Source organism: Erythrolamprus reginae, chromosome 12 (assembly GCF_031021105.1).
Source record: "Erythrolamprus reginae isolate rEryReg1 chromosome 12, rEryReg1.hap1, whole genome shotgun sequence".
NCBI lineage: Eukaryota > Metazoa > Chordata > Lepidosauria > Squamata > Dipsadidae > Erythrolamprus > Erythrolamprus reginae.
The window spans coordinates 30651984-30668332 of NC_091961.1; the positions used below are offsets into that span (position 1 = coordinate 30651984).

Genomic DNA, 16349 nt, shown 5'->3' on the forward strand with positions numbered 1-16349 from the left:
TTTGCGGAGAGGGGCGGCATATAAATCCAATAAATCTAATCTAATCTATTGAAGGAAAAAGGCTTTTTCAATAGGCTCAAAGGGTCAGAGACATGGTCTACTACTTAACATCACCGTTGGGCTTTGTTAACATCATGTAATTAAAATTGTTATATGTCAAATTTGACAAACAATCGCCTAGACAGAAATTCTGATGGTTTTTTTTAAAAAAATATCGACTTTACCTTTATCTTTGGCAGGAATCCAATCCGTCCCCGTTTTTGGTCTAGGTTCCGGGGTTCTTTAACACGTACACCAAGGTGCTTCATGTAGGTGAGAACAACATACTGTATAGCTGAACTGTAGACGAGATCAGAGGGAAGAACAGGAAGTCAAAATCAAGATACTTCGATGATGGGATGGCAAATGAGCTTCTCTCTTTTTCAACACATTTTTTCTGACACTGACAGCAATTTATATTGTTACGACTCATAAGAACGTGTGAAGAACTACCTACAAATGATTGTTTCTATTATCTTATTAGTGAAATAATCAACACCATTATTATCCAGAAATTGTTGATTTAATTGGGAATTAATAGTAATAACTGAAAGAAAAAATTATGTGATCCAAAAAGTATTGAACTGCAACTTCACTGAATACTAGCAGTTGTAATACTGTACTTGTAACGCAAACTACCGGGAGGCATATTGTTTTAAATTCAGTCACTGCCATTTCTCTTAAAGAAGGATGTGGGATAGAATGGCTCCGAAAGATCCCTTGTTATTATATAGACCCAGGTCCTTTTGATTCTACTGTACTGGTGTAAAGGAGTGTTGAGAGAGAAGAATATACAGAAAATAACTGTAATTTGCCTAAACAGCCAATAGAGGACTCCACCAGTTCAGCACATATAAACCAGAATGGAAAGATTTAGTGTGATTGTTAAATTACCTCTTATCCTCTTCTATAGGCTGAGATGACATCCTGCAGAGGAAAGATACAAAAGTTAATATAAAATGACTATTCCAATGTTTGATATTCACTTTCATTTAGACTGGCAAAGATTGGCTTGTCCTTCAATCCAAATTGTTATACTACTATAGTAATATAATAATAATAATATTATTATTATTATTATTATTATTATTATTATTATTATTATTATTAATTGGATTTGTATGCCGCCCCTCTCCATAGACTCGGCTAGGGGGTTAAATAATAAATGGAACAACTATCAGATGTGGAATGCATAAAAATTCTACTTTTTGATGTTAGCAAGAAGTCTCAGATCATGACAAAAAGGAACCAAGATTGGATAATCTGAGTTATATCTTGCACTTGAATGCAATTACCAGGGCTAGTTGTAATTAACAGGCATACCTCTAATTTTATGGTTAGTCAAGCCCTCTTTTCCTTTGCAAAACAAAGTTTCTGCTTTGTGACAATTCATCAACAGAAACAATTAAATATTGCTGGGGCCCAGCTCCATTTTTAAGAGCCGGGCTAACAGCTACAAAAGATCTGAGTGCAGCATCTACCTATAAAATTCATGTCTGGGAAAGGATGCTGTAATTTCCTTCCTCACCACGTTCCCTCCTCTGCAGAGGGCAGCTAAAAGGTTGTGTCTGCCCCAGGCATACTTACACCACGTCTTCAATTTTAGCCAGGATTTGCTCTGCGCACGCTCTCTCCTTCTCTAAGGTCATCCGGTCCCGAACACGTTCTGCATCCAGCCTGGTCAGTTCTCCTTCTGCCAGCGTAAGACCCATGCTGCGTTTCTGCCTAAAGGCACAGAATAAAGAGCAAGAAACCCTTGTGGGCACAAAGAGGGAAGCAAGGAGGTGGCACTTTCAGGACTGTAAGTGAGTGGGCCACTGATGCAGCAGACTTTCCTTAAATACGCCTTTATCTCAGTGAATCCAATCAGTTAAAAAAGAACACATTATGCATTATCCTATGTGAAAAGAAGTTAGACAGTCCCCACTTAACAAGTATTTTTGTTCGGTGACCGTTTGAAACTATGGTGGGGTTGAAAAACCAATAGTTACGACCAGTCCTCAAACTAATAGCCATTGTAGCCCCCCAGCCACCCCCACCCCCCCATGGCCACAAAGCCTGAATTCCGGTGCTTGGAAGCCTGACCACATTTAAGACTGCAGCATGTAGTGACTTCGGTGCATTTCCAAATAACCCAAAAGCTCAAAGAGGGATGCTTTGCAGGAAGTATTCCCGAAAAAACTACAAATAAACTATAACCGAACTTCAAAGTTTGCACAGACTTCAACCAATAAATAACATGTACCTAAAATCTTCAAGGTGCTTTTGTACTTCGAGAAACACTTTTTCTTGCATAGCTTGAATACAGTGGCGGTGCAATTCTTCAGGAATCAATTCCAGCCTTCTCTTTTCTGTAGATAAAAGGGGACATCCATTTTATTCAGAACCAAGTATTTAGCTGAATTTTTAATTTTATTTTTTCCTTTACTTCTGCAGCACAGTTCCCCCCCCCCCAAGCTTTATCTCCCCACTGGGGGCTGACGTTACTCAAATAAAATTTCACCTGCCTTCCAGGTTACATCTATTGATATCCAAAAATGCTACATGGATACTAAATTCATTGGGATTTTTCAAAAAACATTAGATGTCTTAGTTCTAAAACAATATTATCTAGACTATTTTCAATAATCTTACCTAAATCGCTTGCAATTTCATCTGGAACTGGGACTTTGAGGTTCTGCAAAAATGAAAGGTTAAAACATAAGGAAAAGTCTTCCTTTCACTGATTCTGAGAAGATTCTTTTACCTCCTGATATCCACTGAGTATACATCATTTCAAGATGAATGTACATATAATAACATACATAGAACTTTCCCCCATACAGACGGTCCTTGGCTTACGTCCACAAATGGGCCCCAAATCTCCACTGTCAGGCAAGGCAGTTCTTAAGTGAGTTGCCCCATTAATGACCTGTTTTGTCACAGCTGCTAAGCATAGTTCCCTCTAAGCTGAGCAGTGAGCAATCGCTAACTTAAAAATCATCATCAACTCAGAGTTTTCCAAACCTTCCCAGAAGCCGAGAGGGAAAGAGTGAGAGGGAAGGAGAGAGAGAGGAAGAGAGGAAGAGAGAGAAACAGATAGAAAAAAGAGAGGAAAGAAAAGAGAAAGAAAAAGAATGGGAGTAAGGAAGAGAGAAAGAAAATCAAAATCTAGTTTGAAACTAGCTCAACTATTTAAGTGGCATTTTGATATTGATAGAGTTGCCCTATTATGAGCTCACTGTTATAGACACACAGTACACTATTTTATTTTGAAATTCTCTGAGGCAAAACAGGGTGGGTTTTTTGTTTGTTTGTTTGTTTGTTTGTTTGTTTGTTTATTTATTTATTTATTTATTTATTTATGTGCCACCCAGTCCCGAAGGGACTGCCGCTCAGACACTATACTTTTCCACCCACCCCCCAAAAAAATTAGAGGGAACACTGCTGCTAAGTGAATCGTTGGAATTATTTAGTGAATCATGTGATCATTAAGCAAATCGGGATTACTCCATTGACTTTGCCTCCTAGAAGCCAGCTGGGATGGTTACAAACGATGATCACATGACCCCAGCACAGTGCAACTGTAATAAATATATGCCAGTTGTTTGTGGCCATGGGGATGCTGCAACAGTCATAAGAAGTCATAAATCACTTTTTTCTTGTGCCATGGTGACTTCAAACAGTCATTAAATGAATTTGGTTAAAGTCATGGATTACCTGTATCCATTTCCCTGGATATAAAAACAAAATGTAATCTACCTTCAAAAGATGAGTGATTTGGTCCTCCCCAAGAAATGAGTTACAAAGCACTGCGGATGATCTAATTTCAAAGGCTCCAAGCCCATCCAAAACAAGGAACAGAAGATTAAAAGAAGAATGTGCATTCTGTAGCTTTTTGGAACTTACTGCAGCTCGATCCAGAAAAAATTGATTAAATTCAGCAAACACTCGGCGAGTCTCTTTAGAATTTGTTTGTTTGTACAAGTCCGCAAACAGGTAACAAAGCTACAGGAACAGAAAATGAGAGTACAGTAAATGATTAATCCCACCTACAAATTCTTCTTTCAGGTTTTAAAGAGAGTTTTCACAGGGTTGAACTCTTCTCAAAGGGTTAGACATTTTCCCCCTCGGGTATTCACTTCTGTGACCGAGCTCTGCACAACATTTACAATATCAGAATAAAACAAGAGTTGTCCCTCATTGAAATAGATATCAGCCTTCCTCAAGCTGATATCTTCCACATCTGTTGAATTGCCTGACAGATGGTAGGGGCTGAGGTGTAAGTGGAATTGGTTGAACGCAGCTGGGAGGTGACAAATGGGGAAAGATATATTTAGGCTGCATGGGAATTCAGAATCCATCTGATCCACAACATGGAAATGAGTTGTAAACTGGCATCTTACCAAAGAAGCAGGGTCAAATTGGGAGATGACATGATGCAAGAAGACAGCCAGGTGAGCGGGACGTGATTTCAGCAGTTCAATATTGTGGAAACAGCTACATTGCCCGTTGATCTGTAGCAACAGCATGGATGTTTTCAGAATGAGCACTCCGAGGTATATATTTCTCCCATCATAAACATAAAACCCCCATCCTAATATGTATCTTTAATATTTTTAAACTACAAACCTCTTTCTCTGAGATTCCCTTGTGAACCTCCAGAGAACCAAAAGCATGCGTAATGAGAAAGAAGTTATTATATGCTGCTGCCAAAATTCAAACCAGGTAAGGTGGTTTAGGTACTAAACTAAGGTAAGGTACTTTATGTTGACAAATCTTATACTATACATATACTTTGTAATCAGTATACAGTGTTCCCTCGATTTTCGCGGGGGATGTGTTCCGAGACCGCCCGCGAAAGTCGAATTTCCGCGAAGTAGAGATGCGGAAGTAAATGCACTATTTTTGGCTATGAACAGTATCACAAGCCTTCCCTTAACACTTTAAACCCCTAAATTGCAATTTCCCATTTCCTTAGCAATCATTTAGATTATTACTCACCAGGGTTATTTATTAAAGTTTATTAAAAAAAATATTTATTAAAGGCGGACAAAAGTTTGGTGATGACATACGACGTCATCGGGCAGGAAAAACCGTGGTGTAGGGAAAAAAACCACAAAGTATTTTTTAATTAATATTTTTGAAAAACCGTGGTGTAGACTTTTTGTGAAGTTTGAACCCGCGAAAATTGAGGGAACACTGTAAAGCAATAAGATTACAAATGTGTATACAAAACTGTTTTTGCAAACCCTTTAGGAAATTGAAGTTGCTACTGGAAACATATCGGTGTATCTTTCAACAAACATCAACAGAATTTCCTTAAAATGAATTCTCTATCCAAACTTTGAGGTGGAGGGTTAGCAATACTGGTAGTAAGGTCAGATAAATTAAGCTGAACGAAGTAATCACGTTGCAGCTTTGCTGTTATGGTTGGCAGGCTAAGATCCTACCTGTTCTTGTTCACCATCAAAGTCATCATCTTCTGCTCCTATGATTGGAGGTGCCACACGAGAGGAAGGGCTTCCAAGGCTGGATGGAGAATCCTGGCATTGTCAGAGAAAATAAATCAGGGTCGTCTCTATTTCAGGGTGTATGAATATTACAAGGACATTTTCCCTGACAGTTCTATACACTAAAACAGGGCAAATTTTAAGACTTGTGGACATAGCTGGCTGGGGAATTCTGGGAGTTGAAGTCCACAAGTCATAACGTTGCCAAGTTTGAGGTCCTCTGCACTAGAAGAAAACAAAGATTTTTTTTAAAGAAAGCACTTGTGGATATGCATTCTACACTGTACATATTGTGAGCCCCTCTTGAAAATAATCCAATCAAATAAAAATGAAGTCTTCTATCAAAACCACTATTGTTCATTAATCCAAATTATGCAACCAGCCACTGAAAGTAAAGATAGCTTTTGTTAAACAGCTGCACAGCCTGCCCTTAAATCAAATATTTAAGCCACTAGAGAAGCTGATACTTTCACTGAAGTACTGTTATATGGAGGAGTGTAGACTGTCCAGAAAGAAAGGGGGGGTTGAGGGAGGCAGTGGAATTTGAGGGAGGGAGGAGGCAAAGAAAACATTGGGGGACTACATCCTTTCCAGCTGGATTGCTCCCTCCCTGCATTGGAGCCATTAACCCAAACTGCCCTGTAGGAAGAAAAAAAGTCAGATGTCAGGTCCCGTTTTAATGGAGCTGGCTTGCTTTGTTGTGTTTGCAGTGTGTGATTCTTGCTGAATCTGTTATACGCTTATAAACACTGTCATCTGATTTTGAGGACTTTGGAAAACAGGATATACATCTGCTAAGTAAATTAAAAACTGGTATGTGGAACGCCGCCATGCCAATCCAGTAATACACCCTCCCCCAACAAAATTCACAACCGTTGGAAAAACAAACTTTCTTTGCTTAAGAAAAATCGGTGTTCTGCCACTTAATTTTGGCCACAGCCTGTTCAATGAAAGTTTTCAATGCAGAATTGCATGGCGTGCCTCTATTACAATCGTTGCTTCTTGACTTAATTCTGTGGGGGTTAGTATCTGCATGTCTTTGAAGCCTCCTGGGTATCCTCAGAGGAAAGATATACACTTGCTTCCTTAATGTCAAGGCAGAACTAGTCAAGCATGTCTACTGCCTTCGCCTCTTCAGGCCAAGGGCACTCCAGAGAAAAATAGATTAGGACAGAGGTGTCTAACTTTGGCAATTTTAAGACTTGTGGACTTCAACTCCCAGAATTCCCCAGCCAGCTGTGCTGCCAAGATTGCACACCCCTGGATTGGAGCCTGCAATTTGAGCTTGCATTGTTATAAAAATGCCTGCCTATCAAGTTAGGAACTCAGATCACGGACATAAAGGCATCGTCCCTTGTCAAGTGTACATACAGACTAACAGCATTAATCTATTATAAAATTAACAGACTGGGAGACCCTATGCAGGGTAAGAGGCAGCTTTGCCACTAGGGAAAAAAGTGCTGGAAACAGAACCTGAAAATGCCTGCAGGTCAGCGGTGAAAGCTATGTACTTTCCCTACTGGTTCAGAAGCGCACTTGTGTGAGCATCACCATCTCACACACTTTTTCACTCTCTGCGCATGGACAGAGATTTTCAAAAAAGACGATGGTGACATCTGGGCAGGTGGACGGAACCTCGTGCTGCACCACTACCAGTTCTCCGAACCACCGGCAGCAGCTGCTACCGGTACAGGCAAACCAGGCCAAAGGTAGCTGCTGCAGATGAGCAATTGCCGAGGAGACATTCTCCATAAATTGTAATGAGAAAGTTGCACTGCCAACTACAAAATCTTAAACAGATGGAAGTATCCAATCAAGAAGAAACAAAGCAATGTGGATTTCTGAAATCTCAATTTAGAAAAACCTAATTAAAGTGAGTCCTTATTGATTAGCCCTTGGGCCATATCAAAGTGCAAAGTTCCAAAAATAAATTATTACTAAAATTTAATAAAAGCAATTTAAAGTGGAATTTGGTAAAATACTGTTGCAGTATAGCAAGCTATGCTGGGATAGGATTTTTATTAATCTGGAATTCTAGCATAAAAATACATATATACTCTGTGTGACCCTGATTCTAAAAACCCGGGACAAGGAAAGGCTGTAAACTCGCCTAATCTGCATCCCTGGGAACAGGGGCTCAGAATAAACCACAAAATACAATTTAAAATGAAATTGGAACCAAATATGATTTAAAATGAAGTTGGAGTAAGGAAAGAACCCAAAACTTGTCCATGGCTGGTGCAGAAATTTTTATCGTTTCTATTTGTGGTCCTCTTACTGTTTCGTGAGTCTCAGTCTTCTCTGGGCTGTCATCCAGATAGCTCTGCTCCTTCACAACACTGCGAGGACTCTGAGGAGGAGGAGGAGAAGAAGAAGAGCTGGAAGAACGCTCCACTCAGGGTTTGCTACGTTAAGAAGCAGGATCCAATAAAAGATCCTATCAAATCTAGCAGCTACAATTTAAAGAGGATATAGGAGACTAATTTAAAAAGTAACAGATTTGGGATACATATTGTTTAGATGCTTTCATAGAACCTTGCTTCTGCTTGTTCCATTGTATACATGCCAAATGTTGATAATTCTAATGTCAATGTCTTCTCTAACTGTTTTTAATTCTGTACCAGGTATTAAAACAGAGTGTATTCTAATAATACAGTAATCCCTCGCTACTTCGCAGTTCATCTTTTGTGGATTCGCTACTTCACAGGTTTTCAAAGGGGGCTTAAATCCATTGAAAATTCATAAAATTCTTCTACAGTACTACTGTACTCTATTAAAGAAACTGGTAGGATATCACATGTAGTTCCAGCTGAGAAACATTATAGAATGACTGTTTAATGCAAAGGGTAGGTTTTAAAAGTCCAAATACTCGTTAAATACATTAAAAAAATATTTCCTTCACTTCACGGAAATTTGTTTTTCACGGGTGGTCTTGGAACGCATCCCCTGCGAAAAATGCAATCTCAAATCAGATTATGTAAGGCTCAATGTTTCCTTAAGGCAAGGGGTAGGCAAAATTGGCTCTTCTATAACATGTGGACTTCAACTCCCGGAATTCCTGAGCCTATCATGCTAGCTCAGGAATTCTGGGAGTTAAAGTCCACATGTCATAGAAGACCTTGCCTACCCCTGCCTTAAGTGAATAAAAATAACAAATTTCCAAAACCAGCTCACAAAATACCTGCAATTGTATTTTGCTACAGTGGATTCAAGATCTGTACCAGATGAATGATGTCTAGTTTGACACTATTAGTAAGTACTACAGTGCCGATCTTAATCTTCCCAGTGGCAATAAACAGTTTTGGTTCAGGAGAATTATTACCCCACAACAGACTCACTGCAATTCATTGGTGGGGCCAGTTGAAAACCCACACTAAGTTAACCAGTCAATTGTAAGGACAGGAAGCACACACACACACAAAGAGCAGGAATTTAACCAATGTGAGCTTATGTCATGCTCATTCCACAGTTCATATTTTGGAGAGGTCGCAAGTTCATGTGCCTCAAAGATTCATAGAACTAACACGGGATTTTACTTGTGCAGAGAGTCTGACTGCCACACTTTTAGTCTTGTCACTTATCTCCAACATTTGCAGGACTGGGTCAACAGCTTTTGACCCAACCCCTGAACCCAGGTCAAATGTTTGCCTCACACCAGCCAGAAGGAATGTCCAAAGATAGGAAACTATGCTAGATTCGTTTATTCAGCTCCTTTTAGAAGGTTGCAATTTTCAAACTTAATATGAACCGCTCCAAACTTGACTGTAAAAAATATGATTTCAACAATCGAGTTATCGAAGCGTGGAACTCATTACCGGACTCAATTGTGTCAACCCCTAACCCCCAACACTTCTCCCTTAGACTCTCCACGATTGACCTCTCCAGGTTCCTAACAGGCAAGTAAGGGGCGCAAATAAGTGCACTGGTGTGCCTTTCGTCCCCTGTCCAATTGTCTTTCCTTTCTTTCACCTATCATATATATTCTCTTCCTTTCATATATCCTCTCCTCTAAGTTCACTTTCACCCTCTTTTATATTATCACATGTCTATTTTTCTTCCTATATATTTGTATATTGGACAAATGAATGAATGAATGAATGAATGAATGAATAAATAAATAAATAAATAAAGTTTTCTAGAACTATTAACCAGTACATTGCAAAAATCCCTTGATAAAGGATGAATTGGTGGCCAAGCAAAACCCAATTTTCAATCTGCCAAAAATGCTTTCTGACCAAGACTGTATAAATCCAGTTTTTTCTGAACTACTTGGAGCTATGTTGGCTACTAATAATCACATCTGGAGATACACAGTTGCCAAATGTTTTTTTTTTAATGTCACAATTGAGAAGGAGGAGAGTGAGGAGAATGAAATGTCACAAATATAGGGTTGCTGTTGAGAGGACAAACAGGAAATTCCAGCTCAATCAGGAAGCTGTTTTGCTACCTGTAAACATTTCTAACTTCTTACTGTCAGGGCAGAGAATGTAATAAAATAAATAAACACAACAGCATTCTACATATAAAGATAGTCGCCAATCAATCATTTAGCACTCGTTTCAACAAAAAAGTGACCTACAACTGGCCTTCAATTGTTACAGTATCCCCATATCATGTGATCAGAATTTGGATGCTTGAGGAAGAAGATAATATAATTTAAATTATTAATAATCATCTTTCCTCCCCCCTGTATTGCTATTTTTATAATTAGATCAAAGACATGATATAAACCAATATATATTTTTTCTCTTGTATGAAATTTGGAACTTTCCTTGTAAAGGGAAGTCATATTAAAATGAGGGTTTAAAAAAACATGAATGAGATAAGTAAGAATATAAGAAATTGACTTAGTTTTAGTAGAAAAAAGCATAGTTTTAGTAGAAGAAAGCAAGTAGCCAAGATAAATTTTGATAGCTAATAGCATTTTGAACCCGAATGAGAACAGAAAACAACCTTTGAAATCTGGATGACAAAATTAGAAAAGGAAGTAGCACAAGATAAATGATGTATACCAAAACAGATAATTAAGAATTTTGATTAAGACTGCACAGAATTAGACATGATGACAAAAAGCTTGAATAATCAAGTAGAAACAGAATATTATAAAATATGGAACAAATTGTATGAATGGTGGGATTTTAAAAATAACATTACAAGTTAAAGTAACAAGAATTTAGAACTTCCTGAACCTATAGTTTTGAAATTTTAGAAGTTAGAGTTTAATAGTTTAAAATATGTTCATAGTAGAATAAACTTAGATATGCTACTTACTATATTATATTTTTTGAATAAGTATTTTACTGACAAAGTAATTAAATTAACATATAGAGTTAAATTTAATAAATACCTAATATAAATGTATGCTATTTTTCTATTGATCTGATTATAGTTAGGTTTTTATTTTTTGTAGTAGTTAGACTTCTAAGATAAGCGGAGCAATGGCAGCTCCTTGAGTGTTCAATGTTGTATGTCTTTGTTTGTCCTTTAAAAAAAATTCAATAAAAATATTTCCACCCCCCCCCCAAAAAAAAGAATTTTGATTAAGAATTTGGCAATTGATACTATATTGTATTGTATTCTAATTTTATTTATTTATTTATTAGATTTGTATGCCGCCCCTTTCCGTAGAAGGTATGTGAATTTGTATTTCTGTAAAGTATGGAGGGGGAAAAAAATTATACACACACACACCCAAAAAAAGAAAAAAATTGAATGCTTGGCAACCAGCATGTATTTAAAATGACTAGAGTACACCAGAGTCATGTGACTGCCATTTGCGCTCTTCCCAGCTACTTGTGACATCAAAGTCAAGAGGGGAAGCCAGGATTCATTTAATGATTACATGATTCTCCTAATTGCAATTATCTGCTTAATAACCATGACAAAGAAGGTTGTAAAGCTAGGTGTGACTCTTTTAATAACAGCCTTGTTAGGCAATGGAAGCTCTAGTCCCCATTGTGATATTAAGTGGGGGATTACCTGTGCTAGAATCTCCCTCCTTTTAGCTGAGGGGAAGCACAGAGCTTTGCCACAACATCTCACTAATAAAACATCATTTTCCCCCCCAGTCAAGAGCTCACCTCTGCTGTGTCATTCATCTGGGGGCCATCACCAAAAGGACAATCTCCTTTGCTTGGCCCATCCCCCCTCTCAGCTTCCACCTCAGTAATCTGCAAAATGACATCCTGAAAACGGACAAAAAGGAGGTTAAGAAACACAGACCCCCTTAATGAAACATTTAAACAGCCTGCTGCAGGTGACCATGTGAGATATTTGGTAGGGCCACCTGCTTGAAGAACGATTTAATTATTTGTAAACAAGCAAGCAAAACCAATAACCACCCCACAGCTTCTTCATAATTTAAGGGATGCACTAAAAGATAAAAGCAGAGACATCCTTGCCTGCAACTGCAGCATAAATACTTCGCAACCAGACTCCCTTAGCCAAATGACAAGTGTGTAATCTGTTATCCCAAGGCTTTAATTTCTGCATATAATGCTATCCCTATCAAAACCAGTTTCTATGGGCTAAATTAGAAGTCAGTGCTGGCATTTGTCTGTGCATCCCTTGATCTGATCCCCCCTGGAAGAATAAATGGGCTTTTGGGAATTGCTGCAAGGCGTGGATGGGACCAGCTCTCTCTCACCCGGCATTCCCAGCTGAAGCAGCCCAGATCCGGACCCTAAAAGCCGTCCGATTCCTGTTACCTGAGCAATGCCTGTAGCTTTGGACAACTGCTCCTGCAGTTGAGGAATATGCTTCTTGGCTTCCTGGATCTCTTTGAGAAGTCGGGGAGCTGGAGCACGGTTGTAGTCTTCCTGCAGGAACTGAAAGGGTTCAAGGGATAAGAGGAATCAATGTCATCGTGGCTCCCTGGTTCCTGGTTTTGAAGACCAGGTTGGACCAGCTATTGGCTCAAGCAAGGGGGTCCTAGGAAAGCCCTACTAGCTTTAACGCAAGGGCTGGGCTACCCATGAAATTAGAACTCAGCCTCCCAAGGAGTCCCGATGAGAAGTATCACTTATTCCTCTAAAAGTCAAGACAAGTTTAATCTAAGACTGGGTGGGAGATGGGTTTCTAAATGGGGCTGTTATTTAGGTCGTAGAGTCCCCAATCTTAGCTTAAAGGGAACAGCCATCCTACCAATTTGAACAAGGAGTTTCACAAAGTCACCCCACATCCCAAGCTTTTCTGCTTTCTTACTGGGACCATTTTCTATTTTGCAACCAGAACACAGAATATTACATTAAGTTAAATGGCCACCCCACAACCCCCTTAAGCTGCTCATAAATTTCCTTTTCGGTACCTGCAGTCGTTCCTGCTCTTTCTGCAGCATCTTCCTCAAAATCTCTACTTTCTGGTTGTGAACAATGTTATTTTCCTCCTAAAAAAGAACAGAAGGCCGGGTCTAATTTACAAACACACTCTGCCTTAACCTGAACAGATTTCCCATGACATGCAAGTCTAACAAGCTTATTAAGCATAACTACAACAAATCTTAACTCAGTTTTAATCAAATTCAACTATTATTTCAACTTCATTCCCGTATGTCCCGCTCTCCTACTGCAACAGAAAATCCATGAACAGGAGTGTGAGTGTGTGTTTGTTTGTTTGTGTGTGTGTGTGTGGATGTGTGGATGGATGGATGGATGGATGTCTATCCAGAGCAATAGATCAGACCAACTGTAAATACAGTGGTACCTCGGTTCTCGACCACAATCCGTTCCAGAAGTGTGGTCGAGAACCAAATTAATTTATCCCATAGGAAATAATGGAAATTGATTTAATTGGTTCCCAGCCCATTGACTTGCTGGGAACCAATTAAATCTACAGTATTTCCTCCATTTCCTATGGGATAAAGATCTGAGGGGACGGGGTGAGAGGGAATGGGAGTCGGAATCCCGACACGCCCCTCCTGGCCGCCCTCTTAACAGCCGCCCAGTCTCTACCTTGTAACTGCTCCAAGCTGCAGGAAGGGTAGGGCTGGCTGCAATACCGGCAGCTTCGGGGGGCTCCTTTCCTCAGCAGTTCAGTTGGTTACCTCCAGGCAGCTGCACCAACTTTTTCTTTCCTGGCGGCGGCTCCGGTGGCTTCCCTTCATCACATGACGTTCCTGACGCTGCTGCTGCTCCTCGAAGGGAAGCCGCCGGAGCCGCCGCCGGGAAAGAAAAAGTTGGTGCAGCTGCCTGGAGGTAAGCAACTGAACCGTTGAGGAAAGGAGCCCCCCGAAGCTGCCGGTATTGCAGCCAGCCCTACCCTTCCTGCAGCTTGGAGCAGTTACAAGGTAGAGACTGGGCGGCTGTTAAGAGGGCGGCCAGGAGGGGCATGTCGGGATTCCAACTTCCATTCCCTCTCACCTCGTCCCCTCAGATCTTACATTTCGGATAGTAGACAAAATTTTCTGTTCAGTATCTGAATTTTTGTTCGGATACTGAAGCAAATTTTTGCAGAAAATTTTGTTCGGTATCCAAAATGTACGAAAACCAAAGTGTTCGAGAACCGAGGTACCACTGTACCCTCTAATGCTATCCTACTTCCATCTTCTCACACTTTGATATAAATGATTCTGCTGTGTCACACAAAACAGTTAACAGAGAGATGAGTTCCAGAATGGATATCTTAATAAAAATAATAATAAAATCACAATCACAAGCAAAGTAGGATAAGCAACCCAGCCATATAGTCCAATCAAAATCAATATCTTACCCCCATCAGCACCGGACTGGTAATTCTCTCTGTGTTTCCAAAGGATCCAGGGGAGTGAGGTGATGTCATGATGGGAGACATATGCCCAAAGGCAGCTGAGTCCACCTCAGAATCAGCCAGTGGAATCTGGGGCGACCCAGGAGGGCGCCCCTGCACAGTGAGTGCTACATAGGAACCCGCTGCAGAGAGAAATCCCATTATTAGAGAGACGAGGGACAAGGATGACTGAATTTATATGTCTTTATTTGTTTTTTAAAAAAAAAGAATGGAGTTCGGGGAAGGACTACTATGGCTTGACATCAAGTGCAACATACAATTTTTTCTTCCACAAGGAAGCAGAATTGTATAGGTATTTAAGAAAAGGCAAAGTTGCTTTGCATAAGTAGATTAATTCAATACAATCACTGAGATGTGTCAGTGATCCAATCCGCCTGTCTGATCATTAATTCAAGCATGTCAAATTTATTCAGTTCATTTATAGTCATGGTACTGAATTGATACCCACAGTTTCAATCATGGGGGGGGGGGGGGTTTGCTTTGAATCAATCTGTTCTTATTTAAACTTCATCTTCTTTAAGAGAAATCGAGGAAGAAGGCTCCTAACACTTCTGGAAGGAAGTAGAATGGAGAAGACTGGAACAATGAATCGGAACATCAAAGCCCCTAATATGGATTCAGTAAGACAGGCAATTGGATCAATTGCAGATGATCGACACAACAAAAATAGGAAGTGGGATAACACAGTACCTAGTGGGTGTCAATTGTCAATCAAAATACATTCAACAGTTTTGAGGTTTCCTTGAAAATATTATCCAAGACTGCACTTATTTTTTCAAATATGGGAAATTTCAGTACCATTGTTAAATCAATTTCTTGAAAATATTTGACTTTCATCATCTCTTGCTCTTAAAAGAATATACACAATGTACCATAGTTTAACATAAAGCAGACTGTAAAGCATTTACTTACACTTTATCAGCTTAACCACCTCTAAATGGTTGGAATGTGTTACCAGAGTTCCATTCACCTACCAAAAGATAACAAATGGGTTTATTTTGATTTTCAGCATGGGTTACATGACTGAATTCCTACCTAATCTACAGAACTAAGCTGATTTAACGTCCATCACGCTCTTTATTAGGAAATCTGTCTCAATATCCTGGTGAACAAAAGTATCATCCACGATTCAGCTATCTCTTTTAAAAAACAAAATCAGCATACAACATATATTTGTAAAACAATAGAAAAAGACTGTATTTTTAATGGGCACAGAACTCTGAAGCTAAATTTTAAGATTCTGAGGGCTAATTAAGAAAAAAATACATAAACTGCATCGTTATAAGCAGGAATTCTGGCTTTCCTTCCATGTATTCAGGTTTTAAGGCCTAGGGCATGAAGATGGAACAGAGTGCAATTTATATCAACCTACAAAGCAAAATTATTTTAAAGAGCAGTTGGAAACAAGCGCTTATTGCTCACAGTAAAGCACTAACTTAAATTCCATGGACTTCAGATGCTCAAATACCTATGCTCAGACTGTTTTTTTTTTGTCTCCAATTCCCCTCTTTTTCGTATAGTCCTGGAGTTTTTTGTTTGGAAAAAAAAAAAATTTGCCACTTAACATTGAGTTTTAATGAACACCCATCACTGCACCTATACATCAAAAGAAGGGTTTATTTATATTGCTAATTCTAAATATAGGCAGTTTGCATTTCAAACTGTTCCCGAGAGGTTAGGTTTAGCAAAATATATACACTGATGAGAACTACTGTAGTATTCCTAGTTCTCACCTCTTTCAATTTATTCCTCCAGCACTTAATGATCCTACCTTAATAATTCGGTCACCAGTTTGAACCCCAGCCCGCATGGCTGCTCCATCTAGAGAGAAAAATCAGCTACTTAGGATTCAATACATTATTTCTAGCATTTCCAGTTGTACAAGGTATTGTAGAAAAAGTCTTGTAAGCAGAAGATTAGAAAGGGTGCGGTAGCATCTTTTCCAACTAGCAAGTTTTACTAAAAGACAGAAGCTTTCGGGGAACTTCAGCTCACAAAAACTCATTCCTTTCAATAAAATGTATTAGTTTTAATATGTTCTGCCAGACTCCTTCC

At 39.2% G+C, this 16349-nt stretch overlaps 1 protein-coding gene across 6 annotated transcripts in view; it reads right to left on the reverse strand.

The window, feature by feature from the left end:
• ARHGEF12 (Rho guanine nucleotide exchange factor 12) overlaps nt 1-16349 on the reverse strand; it is a 78202-nt gene that overhangs the window by 31126 nt on the left and 30727 nt on the right. For all 6 annotated transcript variants that reach the window (XR_011560421.1, XM_070765312.1, XM_070765311.1 and 3 more), the window contains exons 6-20: nt 16066-16115; nt 15207-15264; nt 14238-14416; nt 12838-12915; nt 12239-12358; nt 11612-11716; nt 7810-7881; nt 5472-5564; nt 4425-4535; nt 3928-4026; nt 2674-2716; nt 2285-2390; nt 1627-1764; nt 934-966; nt 225-339 (exon numbers count right to left, since the gene is read on the reverse strand). Coding sequence is in view for 5 of the 6 variants with exons in the window: in XM_070765312.1 (XP_070621413.1) it covers nt 225-339; nt 934-966; nt 1627-1764; nt 2285-2390; nt 2674-2716; nt 3928-4026; nt 4425-4535; nt 5472-5564; nt 7810-7881; nt 11612-11716; nt 12239-12358; nt 12838-12915; nt 14238-14416; nt 15207-15264; nt 16066-16115 (1400 nt within the window). In the remaining variant the exon portion in view is untranslated. The remainder of the gene's footprint in view (nt 1-224; nt 340-933; nt 967-1626; nt 1765-2284; nt 2391-2673; nt 2717-3927; nt 4027-4424; nt 4536-5471; nt 5565-7809; nt 7882-11611; nt 11717-12238; nt 12359-12837; nt 12916-14237; nt 14417-15206; nt 15265-16065; nt 16116-16349) is intronic.